The sequence below is a fragment of the Salvelinus alpinus genome, chromosome 1 (genome assembly GCF_045679555.1).
Source record: "Salvelinus alpinus chromosome 1, SLU_Salpinus.1, whole genome shotgun sequence".
Lineage (NCBI taxonomy): Eukaryota > Metazoa > Chordata > Actinopteri > Salmoniformes > Salmonidae > Salvelinus > Salvelinus alpinus.
In genome coordinates this window covers 45,097,965-45,124,492 of record NC_092086.1, presented here as the reverse complement: position 1 = coordinate 45,124,492, position 26,528 = coordinate 45,097,965, and the positions used below count along the sequence as shown (strand labels likewise).

Sequence of the window (26,528 nt, the reverse complement as noted above, 5' to 3'; positions counted from 1 at the left end):
CTAAATCAAGCCTTCCAGATGTGTTCTAAATCAAGCCTTCCAGATGTGTTCTAAATCAAGCCTTCCAGATGTGTTCTAAATCAAACCTTCCAGATGTGTTCTAAATCAAGCATTCCAGATGTGTTCTAAATCAAGCCTTCCAGATGTGTTCTAAATCAAGCCTTCCAGATGTGTTCTAAATCAAACCTTCCAGATGTGTTCTAAATCAAGCCTTCCAGATGTGTTCTAAATCAAGCCTTCCATATGTGTTCTAAATCAGTCCTTCCAGATGTGTTCTAAATCAGTCCTTCCAGATGTGTTCTAAATCAGTCCTTCCAGATGTGTTCTAAATCAAACCTTCCAGATGTGTTCTAAATCAGTCCTTCCAGATGTGTTCTAAATCAGTCCTTCCAGATGTGTTCTAAATCAAACCTTCCAGATGTGTTCTAAATCAAGCCTTCCAGATGTGTTCTAAATCAAACCTTCCAGATGTGTTCTAAATCACCTCTTCCAGATGTGTTCTAAATCACCTCTTCGTGCCCTTGTGCTTTGATCTCTGTGGTAAGTGTAAAGTATACCAGAGGAGGAGGGGGAACACGGAGAGAGGGAAATGTGGTCCCTATAATTCAGGATGCCGGATGAAAGAGAAATATGCAGAATAGTGCGACGTAAGAATATGAATAATTTGGCACTGTGCCCCGTGTGACGGGTTGACAGGAATGGTCTGAGGGTAAATGCATTACAGTAAATTTCCCCTCCCGTTGGGTAGATGGGGGGGTTGTCGATCATGTGGGTGGCTCTGCTGCACGATGCCCCTCTTCACTTGTCCCTTGAGAGAGAGCACATATCCATCCATTGAAAGTAAACATTGCTTCTTGACCGAACTGTGCAGACAGAAACTAGACCCCCAAAAGAGGCTGTGCTCAAACTGTCATCTGCTGATGAGGAGAAGGTTAATCCCTAATTACAAGATTACCCGTCATTCAGTGTTTATTTTTTTTTACACTTCCTCAATAATCTGCCAGCTTCAGCAAGATTTTAACAAATCCCCACACCATACGACAAGGGGGAGAGGAAGACATTCTGTCTTTGAAGCTAAAAACAGTGTGCCTTTCCAGGGAGTTCTGTAACAAAAAACAGAAGTTGATGTCTAGTCACAGTATGTAACGAAATATATTTCTGTTATTTTTTCTGCACCAGTATAAGTTATGCCTATCTGACTCTGTACTACCATAGCTATGCAGTGATAACGCATGAATGTAAATATTCAATGATCATTACTGGACTAATATTTCACTATAACTAATCTAAACAATACGTCCCAGTGAAGAGCCAGAGGAATGTGAATGTGTATGTCTCGGACATGGTTTGGTAAGTTTACACAAAGCAAGCAACAAAGACATTTTTCCACCATGTTCTTTCTCATATTTCTCCGAATGTGCACTAAGTTCCCCTGTGGAATTCCTCTTAAAGCTTAAAACTGAGATATTGCAGGCTTCCATCTCATATCACTGGTCCGTCCGGCCTCTCTACAGAACAAGTCACAGAGCGACACAGAAACAGCCTCTCTTCCTCTCACCCTCCCCCAAAACAACCCCCTCTTTCTCTCCCCTCTCTGTTTTTTTTCATTTAGCTGCCTGGCGGTCATATGAACAGTGCACGTCTCTCAACGACAGAGCCTCTTCTCTCTTGAGCCTGAGTTTCACTCCCCCACAATCAGTCAGCCCACGCTGTAGCCAGCTCCACAAAGCCAGGTGCTACAGAACTGTATGTCAAAGGTCAAATCACAGACAGACCAAGTGATTCACTCTCCAGTCCAAAGTCCAGAGACTGCTCGTGGAGATTTCACCATAGCTATTTCCTTTGTTTAGGAAATTGACCTCTAAACAGTTGTGAATATCCGTGTCAAAGTGGTATGCATATAGATAAGATTATGCTGGTGTGTCTGTGTGAGTGATAGTATTTTTCTTTTGGCATTTTGTAGGTGTCTGTGTGTATCTCTGTGTCTGGTCCACTAGCACACATGTGTTATTGTGTGGCGTTTCAGTGTTGCTATTTGTGTTTTTTTCTCTTGGTGTGGGTTTCAGCCCTGGCTGCATGGCTGTGTGGTTGTGGGTGTTATCAGCCTGCCTGTCAACACTGAGCCATCTAGAGGAGATACGGCCAGGGGAGGATCACTGCTCTCTCTCACTTTCTCTCTTTCTCTCTCTCTCTCACTCACTCTCACTCACACAGATCATCATTGATACCACCACCACCAACCGACTGCATGACTGTTGCCCTGAAGACTTACCCTGGGTTAGTGTTATTTCATTTACGTCTCACAATTGGGTTGTTAATGTTGTATGTATTTTCCCTATGGGAAAATCGCCCGAGATAAAACCCCGTCTGTTTGTGACTGCAGATGGAACTCAAAGACCTATCTGTCTATACAGTGACCGCGGTTAGGGTTTAGGATGAGTCCTGCTCGTGTCTCCTCTGCTCTGTGACCACTCACCTAGCTGAGTTTTTAAAGTCACACTTTATTTGGTCCATCTGTACATGCTCTACAGAGGATCATACTATCAACAAACTATCTGTTGATAAGCAACTGCTTGCTAGGGTTAGGTTTAGAATAAGGGCTAGGGTTAGCTAGGATAAGTGTTAAGGTTAGGGTTAAAGCTAGGGTTAGCTAGGATAAGTGTTAAGGTTAGGGTTAAAGCTAGGGTTAGTAGATAGTTAGCTAGTTGAAATGTTGCTGATAGTCTGTAGAGCATCTACAGATAGACTATCCAAATAGTGTTTCTGCCCCTGGTCCTGCTGGTTTTGTGAACTTGAATGCTCTGCCTCTGCTTCTGCCTTGCCCTGGGAACTGACTGAGGGCAATCAATGCTGCAGTGATGGCTGTGAAATCACTTCATGTCATGGATGGAGCCCTGGGGCTCAGGGATGTGGAGAGAGAGCAGAGACACACTGCTGCCACCTGCTATCACCAGCAAATTCAGTCCCACTACAGCCTGACTGTGAAGCTAAGCTCAGTGTGTGGTTAACTGGCTGGCTGGGGCTGTTTAGTCAGTGTGCTGTGGAGGGCTTGTCCTTCCATGCCCGTTTCCACTATGTAATGACTTGGAGCTATAGAAGAGAGTGTTGCTGGTGTCTGTGTGTAAAGCTGGATGAGCTGTGACTGAGGTACAGTAGAGACCAGGGGAGGTGTCATTCATCTGATTTGGAAAAAGCTCTCTGGGAAAGAGTGAAATACAAATGTTACTGATCGTCTGTAGAGCATCTACAGATTTGTATGCAAATAGTGTGTGCATATGAATGCCCATTTTTTGGAATGAGATGTTTGACAAGCAGGTGTCCACATCATTTTGATAATGTAGTGTACATGATCTAAGTCTGTTAGTTGGTATTCAGCCGTCATAAAATGTGCCATAGTACTTTGTTGAAGCACCTTTGGCAGCGATTACAGCCTCGATTTGTCTTGGGTATGATGCTACAAGCTTGGCACACCAGTATTTGGGGAGTTTCTCTCATTCTTCTCTGCAGATCCTCTCAAGCTCAGTCAGGTTGGATGAGGAGCGTTGCTGCACAGCTACTTTCAGGTTTCTCCAGAGATGTTCCATCAGGTTCATGTCCGGGCTCTGGCTGGTTCACTCAAGGACATTCTGAGACTTGTCCCGAAGCCAGTCCTGCGTTGTCTAGGCTGTGTGCTTAGGGTCGTTGTCCTTTTGGAAGGTGAACCTTCACTCCAGTCTAAGGTCCTGAGTGCTCTGGAGCAGGTTATCATCAAGTATCTTTCTGTACTTTGCTCCGTTCATAATTTCCTCGATCCTGACTAGTCTCCCAGTCCCTGTTGCTGAAAAACATCCCCACATTATGATGCCACCACCACCATGCTTCACCGTAGGGATGGTGCCAGGTTTCCACCAGATGTGACTCTTGGCATTCAGGCCAAATAGTTTAATATTGGTTTCATCAGACCAGAGAATCTTGTTTCTCATGGTCTGAGAGTCTTTGGGTGCCTTTTGTCAAACTCCAAGCGGGCTGTCATGTGAGAAGTGGCTTCCATTTGGCCACTCTACCATAAAGGCCTGATTGGTGGAGTGCTGCAGAGATGGTTGTCCTTCTGGAAGATTCTCCCATCTCCACAGATTAACTCTAGAGCTCTTTCAAAGTGACCATCAGGTTCTTGGTCACCTCCCTGACCAAGGCCTTTCTCCCCCGATTGCTCAGGAAGGTTCCAAACTTCTTGCTTTTAAGAATGATGGAGGCCACTGTGTTCTTGGAGACCTTCAATGCTGTATAAATTTTTTTGGTACCCTTCCCCAGATCTGTGCCTCAGCACAATCCTGTCTTGGAGATCTACGGACAATTCCTTTGACCTCATGGCTTAGGTTTTGCTCTGACATGCACTGTCAACTATGAGACCTTATATAGACAGGTGTGTTTCTTTCCAAATCATGTCCAATCAATTGAATTTACCACAGGTGGACTCCAATCAAGTTGTACTAACATCTCAAAGATGATCAATGGAAACAGGATGCACCTGAGCTCAATTTCGAGTCTCATAGCAAAGGATCTGAATACTTATGTAAATAAGGTATTTCTGTTTTTGCTGAGGAATTGTTTTTATTTAATCCATTTCAGAATAAGGCTGTAACGTAACAAAATGTGGAAAATGTTAAGGAGTCTGAATACTTTCCAAAGGCACTGTATGTTGTACGCCTGTTATCATGTATGTTGCAAGCCCCATTGCTTCCTGACTTTATACACTGCATTGTGTCTCATGGTCCTGCTGAGATATAAATATCTCTTCCTTCCTGCACTGACATCTTTAATGCTCCATCTCACTTGCTTTGTGTTTGATACCGCAGAGACACTATTGGCCCTTGACATCAAGGGTGATAACCTGTGGTCAGGGACTGGGGTGGGGGAGGAGGCGTTAAGGGGAGGGCGTGCAGAATGGAACAATCCTCCTGAGAGCTAGCAGAGCTCTCAACGAGTATGCTCACAACACCATTAGACGGGCCAAAAATGGAACCCGACAAGGCATCCAATCACAACAGAGATAGGTCCTACCCAGCTTGGGACTATGATGGATAATGATAACCCATAACCCTCTGGCTGCTCTAAAAGCCTGAGAGAGATTAGCTAGGAGGAGGAGAGAAATTACTACCACAGAGGTAAGATTGCATCTGTCTGGTGTTTTGATGCTAATACAACAGCTTTAATGTGATAGAGGGGTAGTGTGAAGTAGAGGTCATCTCACATCCGGAAATTTAGATCCAAATCGAATTGGATTTGTGAAATTCCCATCTGACATTTTTTGCAAAATCAATACCCCATCCGATTTGGATCCGAGGTGGACCAGATATGACCCAAAATATGTCAGAGAATCAGATCCAAATTGGGTCAGGTCTGTATCAAACTCAAATGGATCCGAAATAAAAAAATTTAATGCAGCTTTATTACTGCGCATGCCAGCAGAATGTCTTTGACTTCACAGGCAGGCAGTGAACGTTAACACTCAGTGTGCCGCAATTCCATAACTACTAGAATGGCCATGACGGTCATTCTGACCATTTGATATTTCAATTGTATAAATAGTCCATAATAAATAATTAATTGCTAAATGAATGCATTTATTATGTTAAAATACGTCATACGAAACATCAGGATACCAAATGCAAATTATAACCAGTCAGAAAATGTATTGCTTGATCCAGATGCGCATAGATTGTAAATACTAAAAAAAGATGATAGTCTATTTTCTGACTGTAAGACAAGTTGCCTGCCCACCAGGCCCGTCCAAACTAAACCTAAACTATATTGAAACTACACATAATAATAATAATAATTATTATTATTATTATTAACGCAACACAGCAAGATGCATTTCGTAGCATGGGGATGAGTATTTGCATTAACAAAGAAACAAGTAGCTTACCAAATAGCACTTCTTCCATATCATCCTACAGAGGTCCATTCTGTGTTTTTAGTGTTTTTTTATTTTATTTTTACATCTAGCCTACAGGAACATACACTAATGAAAATGTTATGTTCTTTCAAATATTTACATTTTGTATTCTGTTACCGAACACCTTCATAAACACAACCAAATGACATTGGCACGAAAGGGGGTTCTATGAGGCCAGGCTTTTCTAGTTAAATGGATTTATTAGACTGGTGGCTATTGGTACTCCTCAAGGCCTGGCTATTCTACTGTTAAATATGATATGGTCATTTTGACCGTCATGGCGCTTTTAGGATGAAATTCTCAAAGTTTTTGTCTTTTCTGACATTTGTCTGAGAGTACTGCTAGAGTGTAAAATACACCTGACCTTTCCAAAATATGTAAGGTTTATATTGAAATTTCAAAACTGAAAACGGTCAGGTTGACTGTCTTGGGAGTTGTAGTGTTAATGTTTCACATGCATTTTCTGTTGTAGGCCTATCTAAAAGAATTGAGTTGTGGTCAACACACTACAGTGTCGTATTTTCATAAATGACATCCCTAATTAAAAATGTCTACACAAAAAGGGAATGGGTTTGTGGCAAAAACGCACTATAGGCGTGTCCCCTCTCCAGAATACGCTTTCTGTTTCCCGCTAATTTGTGCGCATTCATTGTTTCATTATGTGACTTGTTTTTTATGTTTATATATTTAGCTTGAACATGCATAGAAGTACCTGGCCTGTGTGCAAATGTAGGCCTATAAAAGTTACCATTTGGGAATGTCTGATAGTAGGCTATTTCTGATTGTCTTAACCTTTCTAGCGCAGGCGTTCCGCTAGTGACCCACCTCGACAACATCCGGTGAAATTGCAGAGCGCCAAATTCAAAATACAGAAATAGTCATAATAAACATTCATAAAAAATACAAGTGTTATACATCGGGTTAAAGAATAACTTCTTGTTAATCCAGCCGCTTTGTCAGATTTCAAAAAGGCTTTACGGCGAAAGCATACCATGTGATTATCTGAGGACAGCATCCCGCTTACAAAAGCATACAAACATTTTACAACCAAGTAAAGGAATTACAAAAGTCAGAAATAGCGATAAAATTAATCACTTACCTTTGAAGATCTTCATATGGTTGCAGTCACAAGAGTCCCAGCTACACAATAAATGTTAGTTTGGTTCGATAAAGTCCCTCTTTATATCCCAAAACTCAGTTTTGTTGGCGCATTTTGTTCAGTAATCCACTGGCTCAAAGGTGGTCAAAACATGCAGACGAATACATCCTAATAGTACCGGTAAAGTTTGTCGAAACATGTCAAACGATATTTATAATTAATCCTCAGGTTGTCAATTGTCTAAATAATCGATAATATTTCAACCGGACAATAGCGTATTCAATAGAAAGGAAAAACAACGAAGGGCGCGCACTTGGTCACGCGCAAAACCAGCACTGCATGATTCTACAGTCCACTGAGAGAAAGGTCTCATTCTTCTTAATTTTTCAGGAAACAAGCCTGAAACAATGTCTAAAGACTGTTGGCATCTAGTGGAAGCCATAGGAACTGCAATCTGGGTCCTAACGCATTAGATACTCTATAGGCATTCAATTGAAAATACCCACATCAAAAAGATCCCACTTCCTGGATGGATTTTCCTCAGGTTTTCGCCCGCCATATCAGTTCTGTTATACTCACAGACATCATTTTAACAGTTTTGGAAACCTTAGAGTGTTTTCTATCCAAATCTACTTGTTATATGCATATCCTAGCTTCTGGGCCTGAGTAACAGGCAGTTTACTTTGGGCACGCTTCTCATCCAGATGTCGAAATACTGCCCCCAAGCCATAAGAAGTTTTAACTCACCACAACTTATGAGTTGCGGAGCTTCTCAAAGTATTTTTTTTCGCCACCTCACACAGAAAGCCAACAGAGTGTTGTACATTAATTGGGAATGACCATAGTTCCTCACTATATTTGAACAATCTTTCCAACAATCTCCTTCTGAGCTTAAGTAACCTCGGTGTGAAATAGCAACATATTGCTGATCCCAGTGGCGGATTTAGGTATAGGCAACATGGGCAGCCGCCAGGGGCGGCATCTTGCCGAGGAAGGCACGGGGCGCCCGCACATAAAAATTAGGAATGGTGACATTTGCGCAATCGGTTTTCTATCGCTGATTTGTACGTCATGTCAATGATATCATGTCACGGTGTGGGACTGTGGGTCAATTAACCTTGTCGGAGTGGGCGCCCTGATTCTGGTTTGTGAGCTAGACAGGCTACTGCCTCAGAAGGTCTCCCACTCAGAAGTACAAAATGGGGCGGGGGTAGGTTGACCTCCGGTCTCCCTACTGGAAGCCTGAGGTAGGGGGAGCAGGGGAATCTATCAAATAGCGCACCTCTAACTTTGTACAGTACTAATGCAATTAGTAAAATCAGTCACACTACAAAATGCTACCAAATAGACAACAATTCATTCATAATACTGTGAATATATAGTTTCAGACATATTGTTGCATTTTTGCGAAATCATTAAGAATAATATAAAAGCAGTCTGCACACCACCACCAAGGTGAATTTGTTTAGTCTTGACTCTTGGTTGACAGTGTTGAGGGTTGGGTAATGTATTGATGCTAGATGGCCAAATCAACACAAATTTGTTTCTATTTTTCTTTGTTACTTCTTTTTGATATTTGAGTCTTATTTTTGTATATATTTTTATATTTATTTAGTTTTAAATGTTATGATTATTTATTTGTGTTGTTCTAAATGTCTGAATAAAAATTACAGTTAGTGGAGAATTTTTTATTTTTTTTTGCTGAAGGGGGAGGTTTTCCCTGGGAGCCATACAAGCTAGAACCGCCACTGGCTGATCCCATGAAATAGGCTACCTGAACACTTCTCCGTTGCGCAAATACAGCTGTGTCTGTTCCAAGCTCATTGGCGCGGGAAACAGTGAGGGCCCAGTTGAAACAAGTTAGTCAACATGGGTCAGTATCCGCAGAGACACTATTGGCACTTGGCGTCAAGGGTGATAACCTGTGGTCAGGGACCGGGATGGGGGAGGAGGCGTTAAGGGGAGGGAGTGCAGAATGGAACAATCCTCCTGACAGCTAGCAGAGCTCTCAACGAGTATGCTCACAACGCCATTAGACGGGCCAAAAATGGAACCCGACAAGGCATCCAATCACAGCAGAGATGGGTCCTACCCAGTGTGGGACTATGATGGATAATGATAACCCATAACCCTCTGGCTGCTCTAAAAGCCAGAGAGATTAGCTAGGAGGAGGAGAGAAATTACTACTACAGAGGTAAGATTGCGTCTGTCTGGTGTTTTGATGCTAATACAACAGCTTTAATGTGATAGAGGGGTAGTGTGAAGTAGAGGTCATCTCAGAACCGGAAATTTAGATCCAAATCGAATTGGATTTGTGAAATTCTCATCTGACATTTTTTGCAAAATCGATACCCCATCCGATTCGGGTTTCCGAGGTGGACCAGATCCGACCCAAAATATGTCAGAGAAATTTCAATAACTGAACACTTCTCTGTTGCGCAAATACAGAGGTGTCTGTTCCATGCTCATTGGCATGGGAAACAGTGAGGGCCCAGTTGAAACAAGTTAGTCAACATGGGTCAGCATCCCTGTGGAACGCTTTCGACACCTTGTAGTCCATGACCCGACGAACTGAGGCAGTTCTGGGGACAAAAGGGGGTGCAACTCAATATTGGTGTTCCTAATGTTTTGAACACTCAGGGTACTGTATATGTATGTATGTCTCCGTGTGTCTATGTGACTGAGTGCAGTTATACAAGACAATGTTGTGTCTGAGGTATCTCAAACACTGATTTCCCCTGCAGCAGGAGAAAGTGGAGCTGGGTAGCTGTGAGTGCTGCAGTGACAGCAGGTGGGTAATGGAACAGCTATCTGGGAGGGGAGCAGCAGGCACACACAGACACACTGCTAATTGGGGCTTATCAGGTGTTGCTGGGAAAGGGAAATCACCACCTGGGGCTTTTGTGAGAGCAGAGCAGGGAGCTATCAGTGGGTCACATGACCACTATGCCGGGATGGGGGGCTTTGTCTCAGTGTGGGGTTAGGAACCAGATCATTTTGTCCACCAGCCGACTTTCTCTGTCGAACCAGCTGGTTTTACAGCGCCTCAGAACGGGCCTTGACTGGAAGTCTATGGTAGGAGCGACGAAACAACCGCTGGTTTTAATTGGCTGATCTCTGTAATAATTGGCTGATCTCTGTCCATCACCATCTAGCTTAACCCTTAGAACCTCCCCCATACATTGTGGACTTCAAAGTGCGAGCAACGCAGGTGAGTTTGGAAAATCTGAAAGTACGCATCTTAGAAATTGTTTTCACATTTTAAAATGTATATGCCCGAACTCAGAATCAATTGGGTTAATGAGAGAGAACATTTATTTTTATTGCCGATTTTCACAATTTTTCTAAGTCCTGTCTACTACACTTCCCTTTCAAGTCCCACTTTGTTGCACAGTTTTACCTAGCTCTCTTCACCAGTCGAGCCTGAGGAAACCAGAGGATAAGGTTTCAGAAGATCTTTACTACATTTACATTTACATTTAAGTCATTTAGCAGACGCTCTTATCCAGAGCGACTTACAAATTGGTGCATTCGGACTCCTGAATATTCAGCATGGTTCATTTGAATATCGTACTAAATATGCATTGCGTGATAAACTTTGAGCAGCTTTGATTATGTAAGACGGATATTATTATCTGGTTGTTTTAGTTCTGATCATTTGTGGATGTAAAACAACCTTGGTGTTGGAGACGCACTAGATGGGCTACATGGTCACAAACTAAACTCAGCAAAAAAGAAACGTCCTCTCACTGTCAACTGCGTTTATTTTCAGCAAACTTAACATGTGTAAATATTTGTATGAACATAACAAGGTTCAACAACAGAGACATAAACTGAAGAAGTTCCACAGACATGTGACTAACAGAAATGAAATAATGTGTCCCTGAACAAAGGGGGGGTCAAAATCAAAAGTAACAGTCAGTATCTGGTGTGGCCACTAGCTGCATTAAGTACTACAGTGCATCTCCTCCTCTTGGACTGCACGAGATTTGCCAGTTCTTGCTGTGAGATGTTACCCTACTCTCCCACCAAGGCACCTGCGTCTGGACATTTCAGGCGGGAATGGCCCTAGCCCTCACCCTCCGATCCAACAGGTCCCAGACGTGCTCAATGGAATTGAGATCCGGGCTCTTCGCTGGCCATGGCAGAACACTGACATTCCTGTCTTGCAGGAAATCACGCACAGAACGAGCAGTATGGCTGGTGGCATTGTCATGCTGGAGGGTCATGTCAGGATGAGCCTGCAGGAAGGGTACCACATGAGGGAGGATGATGTCTTCCCTGTAACGCACAGCGTTGAGATTGCCTGCAATGACAACAAGCTCAGTCCGATGATGCTGTGACACACCGTCCCAGACCATGACGGACCCTCCACCTCCAAATCAATCCCGCTCCAGAGTACAGGCCTCGGTGTAACGCTCATTCCTTCGACGATAAACGCGAATCCGACCATCACCCCTGGTGAGACAAAACCGCGACTCGTCAGAGAAGAGCACTTTTTGCCAGACCTGTCTGGTCCAGCGACGGTAGGTTTGTGCCCATAGGCAACGTTGTTGCTGGTGATGTCTGGTGAGGAGCTGCCTTACAACAGGCCTACAAGCCCTCAGTCCAGCCTCTCTCAGCCTATTGCGGACAGTCTGAGCACTGATGGAGGGATTGTGCGTTCCTGGTGTAACTTGGGCAGTTGTTGTTGCCATCCTGTACCTGTCCCGCAGGTGTGATGTTCGGATGTACCGATCCTGTGCAGGTGTTGTTACACGTGGTCTGCCACTGCGAGGACGATCAGCTGTCCGTCCTGTCTCCCTGTAGCGCTGTCTTGGGTGTCGCTCATTACGGACGTTGCAATTTATTGCCCTGGCCACATCTGCATTTCTCATGCCTCCTTGCAGCATGCCTAAGGCACGTTCACGCAGATGAGCATCTTGGGGCATCTTTCGTTTGGTGTTTTTCAGAGTCAGTAGAAAGGCCTCTTTAGTGTCCTAAGTTTTCATAACTGTGAACTTAATTGCCTACCGTCTGTAAGCTGTTAGTGTCTTAATGACCGTTCCACAGGTGCATGTTCATTAATTGTTTATGGTTCATTGAACAAGCATGGGAAACAGTGTTGAAAGCATTGAAGATGATTTATTAATTTATTTTGAAGATTTTTACGAATTATCTTTGAAAGACAGGGTCCTGAAAAAGGGATGTTTCTTTTTTTGCTGAGTTTACATAGCTTTGATAATGACCCCTTATCTAGGCTATGCAGCATGAGCATACATGTTTGGTGATGCGTCTTCGGCTCCTTTCTAGATGCAAATGTGCTCCCTGAAGCGTTTTTTGATTTCCTGTCTCTCTGAATGACACCTGAGAAACGTATGTCTGGTGCTTGTCTTCCTGTCTCTCGCTGCTGCCTTTTACCTCTTATTTCCTCTCACTCTCTTTCCATCCATCCATCCATCCATCTCTCTCTTGCTCTCTTTTTACACACTCACAATGGAGACACCATTCTCCAGCCTGTACTGTATGGTCGAGACCCCTGGTCCTGCAGTAGACCATTGAACACTTATGTGGGTTAGAGTAGGGCCTTCAGCCATAGAAATACAGAAGCCTGAGGCTTTAGGTTCTTGCACCAGTGTAAAACCTGCCAGTGGAACCACATGAATCTCACATAGCACACAGACTTGCTCTCTCATTGGATCTAGGCCTACCCCTCAGTGTAATCTTTCATCTCAGTCACTCTCATCACGTCCTGTTGTTGAAGGTAGGTAGGGAAGGAAGGAAGGAATCGTGGCAGGTGTGTTTTGGTCTTGGTGCTGAGCATGTGTTTATCTGTTTTGGCTACAGCAGCAGGGATATGACAGTGATGTGTGATGTATGAGGTGTCAAGACAGTGCACAGCTTTGTCTCGTGCCGTATGAGGTTCAGGACTACAGAGCAGTGGAGCAGGAAGTCTGCTGCTCTCATGTCCTGTCTGTCAGCTAGTTGCTGTGGAGACGTCTGGGCCTGTGTGGCACAGGGCAGGGCAGATCAAGGGCGAGACAACAGCACTGCAGGTAAACCAGCCCATCAGGTTTCACACGCTGTCAAATCCCCTGGTCACAGAGATGTCATGTGGCACGCCAAGGTCTCCACGGTCACGCACAGTCTGACGGGACCTTGAGCTGCCGTCTACGAGCAAAGTCGGAAAACAGTCGGGAAACTCTCCTTAGAAATCTGACTGAAGAGACCTAACTGAAAGATGAGCTGAGATGAAGGAAGAAGCTGCTTCCAAAACATCACATCATCTCCTCTTGCTCTGTTCAATCTCAGCAGTTTTTAGAGAGCTGGTTTATATTGACTCCTCCAATAACAACATCATTCCCGTCTGCAGTAGTAATGTAACGTGATGTAATTACATTGGTGCGGCTGGCAGAGCCACTCAGCCTCAAGCCCTGATTTCTCTCTACTTATGGACACAGGAAACCGGGGGACGGGCGGAGACCTGATGCTATGATTCCGATAAGGAAATAGGAATATATTAATTGAATTGAATCAACTTTATTGTTCCACAGAGGGGACATTGGATTTGACCCCAGCATAAAATGGGCATACATCAGCACACGTCCAACGGCTAATACAGTTGCAGCAGCCCTATTGGGAGTAGTCTGACCAGGGAGGGAGTGACTCCAGCATGGCTTGGTGTGGCTGTGTTATTCAGGCTGAAAGGCAGAGCTCCTCCACACTGAAGGAGACTATTGTTCTTTTGTTCCTGCTTGAGGAAACAGCAGAGCATTCTGGTTATTATTAGTAGCCAAGAGCCACTGTGTGTGTGTTCAACCTGTGTGTGTGTGCAGCTGGGCTGGTGTGCTGCTCTCCTCAGCTCTCTGTGTGTTGAGTATATACTCTTAGGTGTGTGTGTGTGTGTGTGTGCGTGTGTGTGTGTGTGTGTGCGTGTGTGTGTGTGTGTGTGTGTGTGAGTGATAGAGTGTATAGGGCTATGTTCAGTACATTTCATTCCTGAGTACGGTGCATGGACAGGCACATGACGGTGAAGCTTATAAGTGGGGGTCTGGTGTGTGCTGGTATCAGTGTGTGTTTTTGTGAGTGTGTGTGCACGAGTGCGTGAGGGTTTTGTGTGCGTCACAGAGATGTCTCAGATTCCTGCCTTTGTGTCCAGATGCCATTCCACATGGGCACGCCGCTCTTTCCACTCTCCCCAGCCCAGCCCCTCTCTCCACCCTCACTGAGGTTTGTCACAGCCCAGTAGACAGGACGGCAGTTAGACTACCTAGCTAGCTACCCAAACCAGCAGTAAAACCGTTTAGATTAGGGAAATGAAGCAGGCAGCAGCAGTGCAGGCTGTAGAGAGGAGGCGTGCAGTGAAAGCATCAGGATCAGGTTACTATGAGCTGTTCTCCAGAGGCATCTCTTTACCGTCAACGTATTTAAGAGACCAGCTCAGACTCTAATCAGCTTTCCAGAACCTCTATACTGCTGGACAGCTTTTATTTTTGTTTTAACAGACCCTCCTTTTGCTTTCAACACTGTTTTGACTTTTGACTACTGATTCCAAGCTTTCTTTATGGACAAGTGTGTTATTTGCATACATTTGATTAAAAGTAATTATTTAAACTATCATTCAAATGAACAAACGGCTTAATTTGAATTCATTATTGAATGTAAATGTTTATGGGTAGAGTGGATCTGAAAACCAGTAACACACATCTGCTAATTAAAATGTTATGACCCAACTGTGGCTTTTACAACTATCTTAACCAATGACCATGAAAATAGATTTTTCATTTCACTTTAGATTGGTTAATAATATGCTTCCCACAAGTCTGGAAAGTCCCCATCTTGTGATATGCCCTCCAGTGTTTGGGGTCATCACGTTGAGGTCTGGCTGATCCATGATCTATGCTGCTATGCTGGTGTTAGATGGACTTCAATGGAGTTAAATGTTGCTCAGTCCGGACAACGATGGTGTGACGGAGCAGAGTGTTGACAGCAAAGTGCTTAGAAATGATGAGCGGAATATCCTCGGTAGACAGACAGACCTAGCTGCTGTCTGTTCTAGCCTGACGGACCATTAGGTTCTGAGGCTACAGCCTATAGGTGATCTGTCTGCAGAAATATCTAGGCTACTGTTCTGGAAGAAAAATATCTTGTTTCCTATTTTTCCTCGTACTGATTTTCCTAGGAATTACAGTTCCAGATTGGTCAAAGAGTGTAACTCTTCATGATAGGTTATTATGATGGCGTAAACCTTGCCCTGGAGTCTCTCAAAGCTCAACACTAATACACTATCTCCTTACTGCCATTCCAATCCTGTTGCACAGACAAAAGCAGCAACTGTCTGCCTGTGTGGGTGTTTAGCTGGAGATGTAGCAAAAGGACACAGTACACAGTGTATTTGCAGCAGTAGCACATGTGGTAACACACAGTCCTCTCTGTGTAATGCTCAGGGGATAGTTGTGGCTAAAGGCAGATGCCAGATCTGTCCGGATTGGATCTATTTTTGAACCCTAAGAAATGTCTGATCACCCCAGGTCCACGGGCCAAAGCAGGCCCTATGGCAGTAAGAATCAGTCACACACACATCACACACAACTGCTCTGATTTGTGTCATAAGCAAGTCTGACCTTAATAAACTATTTCACTGTAACACAGACCAACTCATTACTTTGTCTCCCCTAGATGAGTTGACACTTGAATCAACCTTTTTTTTTTTTTTATTCAACTTCATTGTTATCTCCAGCACCACCCCAACATCAACGTGTGGAAATTGTGCTTTTTATATGTTTTGTAGTAAAAAAGTGTTTCGAATGATATCATCAAACCAATTAGTAGACAATTAGTAGGCAATGCCTACTCATATGCCCTGTTAGTAATCCTGACCATGTCTCTCTGTTTCTCTGCAGGTGACCCAACCAGGCTTCCTGGGCCACAGAGACGTGATTCTGGGACGGGCACAGTCCCTCCCCTCAGCCTGCCTGCCCTGCGTCCCCCCCTGTCTCCCAGACGTCTCCTCTTGAGAGAATGACCATCGGCCCAGACCAGCTCTACCGCCACCATACCACTGTGTGAATGACTCTTTGCCGAAAAGCCACCGTGCTCTGCCACCCCGTTGTTGCCATGAAGAGCAAGTATTCCCAGTACTACAACCGGACCCTGATCCATGCCTACTATGTGTTTGCCAAGGACATGACCTCGGAGGAGCTGGAGGAGCGCACCAACGGGAAGGCGCAGCTCAGCTCCCTCAACATCGTCTTCGTCATCATCTGCAGCATCATCATTCTGGAGAACTTGCTGGTGCTCATTGCCGTGTTCCGCAACAAGAAGTTCCACTCCGCCATGTTCTTCTTCATCGGGAACCTAGCCTTCTCCGACCTGCTGGCCGGCTCTGCCTACATTGCCAACATCTTCCTATCAGGGCCAAGGACCTTTGAGTTGGTGCCGGTACAGTGGTTCATCAGGGAGGGCACAGCCTTTATAGCGCTGGCCGCCTCCGTCTTCAGCCTGCTGGCCATCGCCATCGAGCGCTACATCGCCATCACCAAGGTCAGGGTGTACGGCTCCAACAGGACGTGTCGTATGTTCCTGCTGATCGGGACGTGCTGGGTCACCTCCATCCTCCTGGGGGGCCTGCCCATCATCGGCTGGAACTGCATCAACAACCTGCCTGAGTGCTCGGTCTTGCTGCCCCTCTATTCCAAGAAGTACATCCTGTTCGTGGTCACCATCTTCAGCATCATCCTGCTCTCTATCGGCATCCTTTACGTGCGCATCTATCTGATCGTGCGCTCCAGCCACCAGGAGGCCACCAACTCTCCGGCTTACGCCCTGCTGAAGACGGTCACCATCGTGCTGGGCGTCTTCATCGTGTGCTGGCTGCCCGCCTTCACCGTCCTCCTCCTGGACACCTCCTGCCGCAGGCTGGACTGCCCCGTCCTCTCCAAGGCAGACATCTTCTTCGGCATCGCCACGCTCAACTCGGCACTCAACCCGCTGATCTACACGCTACGCAGCAAGGATATGAGAAAAGAGTTCCTGCGCGTGCTGTGCTGCTGGGGGCTGCTGACCAGCGGGCGCCCCACTGACCGATGCCTGGTGCCCCTCAAGAGCTCCAGCTCTATGGAGCACTGTACCAACAAACACGAACACCAGACCACGCCCATCATGCAGGCAGAGTGCACCACCTGTGTCTGACTCGATGCTATAATCACACAGTGTGTGTTTTCTGAATGTGAATGTGTGTGTGTCTGTTCAACTGGGTGTGTGAGAGGGATAGTGTGTGTGATGGGGCTGTGTGCAGGTGAAGAGACTTAAAGAGGAAAGCACATCTGTGAACCCCCCCATCCCCACTTCAGACCTGCCACACAGAAGACCGTCTGTCTGTTTGTCTGGAGAGATGTCACAACATCGTTGACTCTCATTACAATCATACCTGTGTGAATTCACAATCAGCATTCAACCGATTCACCACAAGAGCGTGATAACACAATCATCCTTGAGTGAATTCACTATTCAATGAATTCACAATCGTAGCTGATACTTTTTTTTCTTTAAAAAAATAATAATGTTTTAAACATTTTCTTAGAGACTTTCACAGAGTGGAGTCAATCTTTGTTGAGGGAGTCTTGATTTATAACGATACATTAACTAATGTTCTGCATGTCGGCTTGTTTTACATGTATGCAGACTCTCTTATTGAAAGCCAAATCCACAGACACCATATACATAATCGTGATGCTGAGTTTTTGGTGTGTTTTACTGCGCCCTGATAATGAAAAGCTTTCAAAAATTGCACTTTGTAGACATGTAAGTGTGATTGTTTATGGCTGTCACCCTCTTGAAAGGTTAAACCACAGAAGTTTCCCTGAGTGAATTATATATGTATCCATACATACAATACTCATAGGCCATTGCTCATATAGAGAGACGTGAGGCACCCAGGCAGTGACTAGTCCTCACTCAGTACTGCACTCCATGCAGGCCAAAACCCTTACAAGTACCCCTCTAAACCAGGGCTATATATCTTCATATATAAACATGCATAGATCCCTTTGATTAACTGCAAAAACAAAAGTACTATGCTTACGTATATTGCATGACATTCTAACTCCTTTGTAAGAACTAATGTGTATTGGTGTACTCCAGTAAGTTCAGCTTATTCATTAACATTCTCTCTCTCCGCCCACTTAAATCTGTCCCTCTCGCTTCTACTGTTGTCTTTTGTGACTAACGTTTCCTAAGAGGCAGGCCCAATCAGAAAACACATTTCCTGAAGTGAGTTGGCACTGATAAATTTCACTCAATGACAGCTACCCAGCAGCCCATAACCAACATGACTGTTGTTTTAACAAAGTTGTAGCAACGCAGTGGCAGAGTGTGCTTTCTGTTATTATTGGATCTTGCTCCAGGGGAATGGGCCTGAATGTAAGTCTGAAGTGTTTGGAGCAAGACCGCTCTATTTTTTTTACAGTATTATTGATCATTGACTTGTCATTGATGTGCAGAGGGTGGGATTAAACAAGGTAGGTCAATCTCACTGTGAAGTCTTAAACAGACCACAACAAGTAACAGCAATATCACCACCAAGCCAGTCCAGGTAGAATGGTTGAAAAATAGTACAGTCCTGTTCAACACAGGAAGACATGGGATTAGTCCAGAGTAGACACGTCTCATCTTCCCCAATCCCAATAATCCCCCTCCATAGACGAGAGAAGATCCAGTTTCAAGGGGAGCGGGGGTCTCCATTCCCTTCTCAAGAGAGGTCGCCCTCTTTATTCTCTTAAGACACCTAAATAAACTCTACTTCCTCTAACGACAGGGAAGTCCTGTGTTTCATAAAGCGGTTCCTGTTGTTCAGGAAGAACCTCATCTGCCTTTGGTCCAGACACACTCACTCTCACTTGGCCACGCTTCTGGTCCTCATATTTCCATGCAGGTTTTTACAGCCTGCTAGTTAAACAGCGAGCCCTAGCCTGGAATCCAAACTGATATGCTCTGTTACAATTGTTTCACTTCACAATAAACTGAACCTATAAATGTAGATTCCAGGCTAGGCCAGACCAGTAGGAATAGTGAAAGCGCTATGGCAGCTTCCATATTGCCTGACTGCCTGCTCTCTCCCGGGTTTCTTAAGACAACGCAAACATACCAGTCACTTCATTCATATGTTGCCTAACCCTGTATGATTTGTATAAATATATGAATAACTATGTATGTAAGTATGTACAGTATGTATGTATGAACTGTGTTCATGTATGGAATGTCTTGTGTCCAGTAGCACTATGCCTATGTCAGAACGGTACATATTAAACACTAATAGTGGTACATAATTTGTTTTTCTTAAATGCATTCCTTTTTATAAAATAAATGAAATATCAAAAGAATCCAATGTGTTTTGTGTGTGTGTTTTTAACCAAGTGAAGTGTGCACACATTTTCATATTTGTGCATGTATTGTATGAGAAAAACATGTCCTGATACGTTTCACTTTCCAGGCCTATTGCCATCTTTCAAAATCTCACATGGCTGCATGAGGTGTAATTGAAAACTGATATTTAATCCAAACATGCTCTAACAAAGTCTAAAAAATACTTGTTTCAACATGAAAAAGCTCTATGCAAATGTTGTCATTAAACTTTCCCCATTTAACCTTGGCCTTCACATCTAACAGCATGGTTTTAACTGCTTCCAGACTAACATGAGAAAGAGTTCTGTTGTGTGAAATGTTAGGGGTGACCATAAGGGGTGGGAGAGGTCAGGGAGGGAGAGAAAGAAAATGGGGTGTGGCAGGCAGTTTTGAGAAATTGTTATTTAGGAGAGAGAGTGGCTGTTTTTCTGGGCGCTCCATAAAGATGGGAGACAGCCTTGGGAGACAGGGTGGGCGGACTCTGGGCCACGGAGTGTGGCCTTGAAAGAGAGTCTGGCCTGGTTGCTGTCAGACGTCCAGGATTCCTGGGTGGGAACATTGGCTAAATCAGCCCCAGGAGGCTGCGCTGCGGTCATGGCTAAAAGGGATCCAGCTTTAGTCAAATTAAAGTCCGATATGACTTTTCGTAGCAGGTTAGTATGATTAACATAGCAGGTTAGGATAATTAGGTTAAGGTTAGGAAAAGGGTTAGGTAAAATGCTTAAAAAAAAACTTTTAAAGTTAATTTGACAAAAGCTGGATCCCTTCTAGCCATGACCCTGCGCTGCTGGGAACGTGGCCAATAATTTCCCGAGCTCAGCAGCAGGATATGACAGAGTCTAGAAACCTGTAGGTGAAGAACACAAAAGGCATAAAGGTTTACACTGTGTGCATAAAGCTCAACTGAAACAGCTGCATATGCTTAAAAAGACATGAACACACTCACGCCACACAGGCACACCCACAAACAGGCATCCACATTGGGAAAAACAAGACTGAACACTTGCGAGTTTAAAACATACAGGCACTTGGAGTCAGCTGCAAATTCCTGTTATAGATATATCACAGCAAAAACACACACATACAAAGGAGCTCATATGCTCTTGTAACCGATGTGAAATGGCTAGCTAGTTAGCAGGGTGCGCGCTAATAGCGTTTCAATCGGTGACGCCACTCGCTCTGAGACCTTGTAGTAGTTGTTCCCTCTGCAGACAAGGGCCGCGGCTTTTATGGAGCGAAGGGTAACGGTGCTTCGTGGGTGTCAGTTGTTGATGTGTGCAGAGGGTCCCTGGTTCGAGCCCAGGTAGGGGCGAGAGGGACGAAAGCTATACTGTTACACTCTCAGCCTCAAGAAATTCACTGCACATCAACCATAATGAATGAACTAGTGCCACCTTGTGGTGAAACAGACTTTAATTTTACTTGTACATTTCACTTTCATTCACAGCACTAATTTCTATGATAATATGTTGAGTATGATGTGTGTGAGTTTTAATATAATTATTTTCTTTTTTATTCATGGAGACTTTGTATTTCTACACATTCATTATTAACTTTTGTTTTCGGTTGCATAATGCAAATAATATAGATCTATATCTATCTATTCGTTCCATTTGTCCAACCCAAAATAAATATGAAGAGATGCTGGCTTATGTTATGTGCTCAATGGTTCTGTGATGATTTTTATTACATTTTACTGCACACACTTGCAATTATGAAGGTTTGTTTTTCGACAATAGACACAAATGTTGCTATTGTGTACTGGTCGTTCCACGAAATGAGTCTCTTTTGCATCCCTCTGATATTTTAAGTAGAAATTGTGCACCAATATTACATTTTAAAAGCCTGTTATATTAAACAAAGTACCCTTTAATATAGAACACGTTTTTATATCAATAAAGACACTATGCACCCTCTGTGACTTCTAGGAATATTTTAACCCACTTAAACCCAAAAGTTTTCCCCATCTTTGTTAAGCCCTTTACAATGCTTTGACAAAGTAAATTCTGGAGTTTACGTATTTCATATGATTAGTTATTAATTTTAAGGTAAAAAAAACAAAAAAACATTCTAAGGTCAACCATGTTATGTGAACTGAGCTCTCGTTTTAATATGGTGAAACTATTCCTGATTAAATAATTTTTCTAAAGAAACATTGATCGTTCAGAAAGTATTCAGACCCCTTAACTTTTTCCACATCTTGTTATGCTACATCCGTATTCTAAAATAGATTGAATTGTTTCCCCCCCTCATCAATCTACACACAATACCCCATTATGACAAAGCAAAAACAGGTTTAGATTTTTTTGCAAATACAAAACTGAAATATTACATTTACATAAGTGTTCAGACCCTTTACTCAGTACTTTGTTGAAGCACCTTTGGCAGTGATTACAGTCTTGAGTCTTCTTGGCACACCAGTATTTGGGGAGTTTCTCCCATTCTTCTCTGTAGATCCTCTCAAGCTCTGTCAGGTTGGTTGGGGAGCATCGCTGCACAGCTATTTTCAGGTCTCTTCAGAGATGTTCGATTGGGTTCAAGTCCAGGCTCTGGCAGGGTCACTCAAGGACATTCGGAGACTTGTCCCGAAGCCACTCCTGCGTTGTCTTGGCTGTGTGCTTCGGGTTGTTGTCCTGTTGGAAGGTTATCCTTCACCCCAGTCTGAAGTCCTGAGCGCTATGGAGCAGGTTTTCATCAAGGATCTGTCTGTACTTTGCTTCGTTCATCTTTCCCTCGATCCTGACTAGTCTCCCAGTCCCTACTGCTGAAAAACATCCCTACAGCATAATGCTGCCACCACCATGCTTCACCGTAGAGAGGGTGCCAGGTTTCCTCCAAACGTGATGCTTGGCATTCAGGCCAAAGAGTTCAATCTTGGTTTCATCAGACCAGAGGATCTGGTTTCTCATGGTTTGAGAGTCTTTAGGCAAACTCCAAGCAGGATATCATGCTCCTTTTATTGAGGAGTGGCTTCCATCTGGCCACTCTACCACAAAGCCCTGATTGGTGGAGTGCTGCAGAGATGGTTGTCCTTCTGGAAGTATCTCCCATCGCCACAGAGGCACTCTAGAGCTCTGAATACTTTCCGAATGCACTCTATTCAACTTCTCAGATGTATTCAAATTCAGTTTTCTAAATTCAGATTCAAAACCAGAGACATCATCCTGGGCCCTCATTTGTCAATGTTGCGTGCGAACAGAAATGTTCGTAAAGCATGCGTGCGATCATTTCTAAGCAAAGTGTGGGATTTATCAATTTGTACTTATACTTGAGAATGTGCGTAAATTTAAGCACACTGAAAAGGGATTTTCATACCATAGCTGGATTTCCCAATGTCCTTGGAGCAATTGACTGCACCCACATCGCAATAAAAGCACAATCAGTGAACGAAATCAACTTCGTCAACAGAAAAGGTTTCCATTCTGTCAATGTGCAGGTCATCTGTGATTCACATTTGGCTTTGTTGAATGTAGTGGCCAAATGGCCAGGTGGGACACACGATTCCTTCATTGCGCAGAACAACAGTTCAGTCGGCCTTAACCTCCAGAAGGGAGCTGTTGAGGATGGATGGCTTATTGGTAAGTGACTTGATTTATTTACCATGTTAGACCTCTACTGGGAAACTGAATGTTGTGTTCATAACTGCAGGAGACCGGGGCTACCCATTAAAAACATGGCTGATGACTCCCCTCACAAACCCCTCAAACCAACAAGATGCTAGGTACAACCAAGGCCACACACGCACCAGAACAACAGTGGAGCGCACCATAGGCCTGCTGAAAGGGCGTTGGCTGTGCTTGTCTGGGACAGGAGGCATACTGCAATACCAGCCTAGCAAGGCTTGCCTATGAAATTACATCTTCAAATGCCATTACGTGAATGTAATACAATGTGCAAAATCCTTTTGAGGTTTGCTACATTGTCAAGGCTTGCAGTGTGCTCCACAACATTACAATCAAAAATGACATTCCACTGAATGATCCACCCAGACCCGATGAGCCCATGCCTGACGGAGTGTTTCCCACCACCCATAGCTCTGGAACTGAAGACAAGAGTCAACATCATGCAACGGTTTTAGGTATCTGTTCTTACAAATATTGTAATCAAATCGACAAGGAAAACACGTTTATATTGCGCCAGAATTTGTCTCACATGTTTGACACAATCAACAAGTTATTTCAATGGTTGATTTCTCTCTCTCAGGCCGTTGCACTTCTATCCCTTTTGTGGATCATCATTTTTTGGGGGGCATATGTTTTCAAATCAAACCATTTATATTTAATTTCATTAACTGTTCTGCACTCAGATGAGGCAGAATTTACCACAGCTCTAACCTGCTCCCAAGCATAATTTTTTCTCTTATTTGTCAAGCCATTGCTGGGGGCTCCAAAAAGTATGTCTTGTTTTGCTTCCACTTCGGTGATCAAAAGTTCTATTTCAGCGTCCGAAAAGTTTATTTTCTTTGATTTCTCCATGTTGGCGGACAGAAGTTAGTTACATTTCTTGCAGCTTTAAAGGGAAGGTTTATGACCATAATTGCTCATTTAGGGTGGTTCTTTATATAAATGAGACTTCACGTGCACTAGCAGTGTTTTAGAACGTGTCTGATTTATCAAGGCAAAATACATACAGGTGTGTGTAAATCAAGCGTACGAGCAATTGATAAATACCAACTTTTTTGTACTTGCGAACATTCAAAATTTTCTTCGTACAGGTAATTTAGAAGCTTTTCTACGCAACATTGATAAATGAGGGCCCTGGCACTTTAAACGGTACTTGATAAGCAAGCAGGGTGCAGTCCTTTACATGAACTTCCTGAATTTATCCAAATAGAGTACCACAGTATGAGTCATAATACCCATAAAAACCTAGCGGTCAAACACCGTTCATTTTCCCCATAGTTCCAATTGTTTTTCCACCATTCATTTTTTTCATAGGGATTTTAGAAACACTTAAAATAAGGGCTGTGTTTCGTGTAGACTTAACCTTGTGTGACGTTTTGATAACCGTGTAAATCTCCATAGGACAAGGTGACTTTTATCACTAAATTAGCCTGTATTTAATCCCCCAAAATGAAATGCTAATTAACTACCTACCTGAGAAGGCAGGTAGCCTAGTGGTTAGAGCTTTGAACTAGTAACCTGAAAGGTTGCTAGATCAAATCCTGGAGCTGACAAGGTAAAATTCTGTTGTTCTGCCCTTGAGCAAGGCAGTTAACCCACTGTTCCTAAGCTGTCATTGAAAAGAAGAATTTGTTCTTAACTGACTTGCCTAGTAAAATAAAACTGCTCATGTGGCTATTATAAAGAACTACAAATGCCATGATGATATGGATGAGACTGCATAATTGATCTCTAGATTAACTACCATGTAATGAATAAATTGGCAAAAACGTCTTTAAATTGACAATTCTGTGAAGTTTGCAAGTTTTAAATAGATATAATACCTGTTAACAAAGGTGTCAGAGATGATGTGCAGGGATTTGTTGTCTTGCATGATGTCTACTTTTATGCTAATTCGTTTTTCGAATCTGAGAGTAAATAGACAAATATATTGACAAGTCACTTTCTCCGAGAGAGATTTAAATAGTTATCAAAACGTCACACCAGGGTAAGCCTACACAAAACACAGCCCCTATTTTAAGTGTTTCTAAAATCCCTATGAAAAAAATGAATGGTGGAAAAACAATTGGAACCGTTTCCCTGTTTGACCGCTAGGTTTTATGGGTATTTTGACACTTCCAATGTGGGTCTCTATAGGCTTTAGCTAAGTGTGTTAACACTGTCTTTAATCTGTTCTCCTCTACCTTTCCTGGCTGGCAAAGTAGCAGCGCTTGACTTGGGCAGGAGCTCACTAGAGCTGAGTACCAGCATTTCAAATGTTCTACTGCTTGAGCTCCTGTTACTTTTAGAAAATATTAGCTCAAAAGTATTGTGGAGCTTCTGGACCTAAATATAAACAGTACCAACACCCAAATTGAGTACCGGCACCTACCAGAGACACCAGGATGTTGTCTCTGGTTTTCAATCTGAATTCAATGAACTGAATTTGAAATCTAAATGCATCTGAGAAGTTTAATATATTAACTTATATCAACTTGAAATTATAGTTTGTAAACTTGGTACACAGACAGTGAATGCAATATCTACAACATTGAAACTGAATATATAAATATTGAATTTTAATATTCAATTAAATTGTATTTTAAAACTGAATGCAATATTCATTCAATTCAGTTTCAAATCATTAAATACAAGTTCAATTTCTGAATTCAATTTGTGCCTTACAAATACATTTTTTAAATTAAATTTCAAAATACAAAATAAAAAATTATGGAATTCAAATCCAATTTCTGTTGCCACTGAAATTACCCATAAATAAACTACACCCCCGTCACGTTGCCCCATATCCACCAGATGAATTGTTTTATTTATTTTACTAGGCAAGTCAGTTAAGAACCCTCTTAGCGCTAGGTGTCATAATAAAAAATAAAAAAATTATAACGTGCCCAACGTAAATGGACATTTTCTCTGGCCCAGATCGTAGAATATGCATATAATTTACAGATTAGGATAGAAAACACTCCAAAGTTTCCAAAACTGTCAAAATATTGTCTGTGAGAATAAGAATACTTATTCTGCAAGCGAAATCCTGAGAAAAAGTAACCCAGAAGTGATATATATATATTTTTTAATCTTTGTTTCCTGGCCCGTCTAACCTCCATTTAAAGGGGTATCAACCAGATTCCTTCTCCAATGGCTTCCTCAGGCTGTGACCAGGCTTTAGACATAGTTTCAGGCTTTTATTTTGAAAAATTAACGAGTTTTTTCAAAACTAGTCAGGTGTCCTCGGAATATTTCCTGCGGCGCGCGGGAGGTGCTCACCATTTTCCTTTTCGCAACCCAAATGGCGTTTTTTTGTGATAAAAGTAATATTTATCGAACAAAAATAACATTTGTTGTGTAACTGGGAGTCTCGTGAGTGGAAACACCCGAAGATTATCTAAGGTAAGCGATTAATTTTATTGCTTTTCTTACTTTCGTGACCAAGCTAATATAAGGCTAAGCTGTTATAGCATTGAAAGCTACACTCACAAAAGCTTGGATTTCT

General features: G+C 43.1%; 1 protein-coding gene and 1 long non-coding RNA gene across 3 annotated transcripts in view; one reads left to right on the top strand and one right to left on the bottom strand.

The window, feature by feature from the left end:
- The window catches only part of LOC139577470 (sphingosine 1-phosphate receptor 2-like), a 31,710-nt gene extending 12,314 nt beyond the window's left edge, over positions 1–19,396 (top strand). The window contains exons 2-3 of one of the 2 annotated variants that reach the window (XM_071404494.1): positions 2,215–2,277; positions 15,920–19,396. In XM_071404494.1, coding sequence (XP_071260595.1) covers positions 16,086–17,207 — 1,122 coding nt within the window. In that variant the 5' untranslated portion in view covers positions 2,215–2,277; positions 15,920–16,085 and the 3' untranslated portion in view covers positions 17,208–19,396. The remainder of the gene's footprint in view (positions 1–2,214; positions 2,278–15,919) is intronic. The other variant, XM_071404498.1, reaches the window with a different exon arrangement.
- Positions 19,397–19,547: 151 nt separating this feature from the next.
- On the bottom strand, positions 19,548–20,804 carry LOC139577485 (uncharacterized). The gene is made up of 2 exons (XR_011675312.1): positions 20,605–20,804; positions 19,548–20,265 (listed from the first exon to the last, which is right to left on the bottom strand). It is a non-coding gene; the product is annotated as an uncharacterized lncRNA (long non-coding RNA).
- Positions 20,805–26,528: the final 5,724 nt, after the last annotated feature.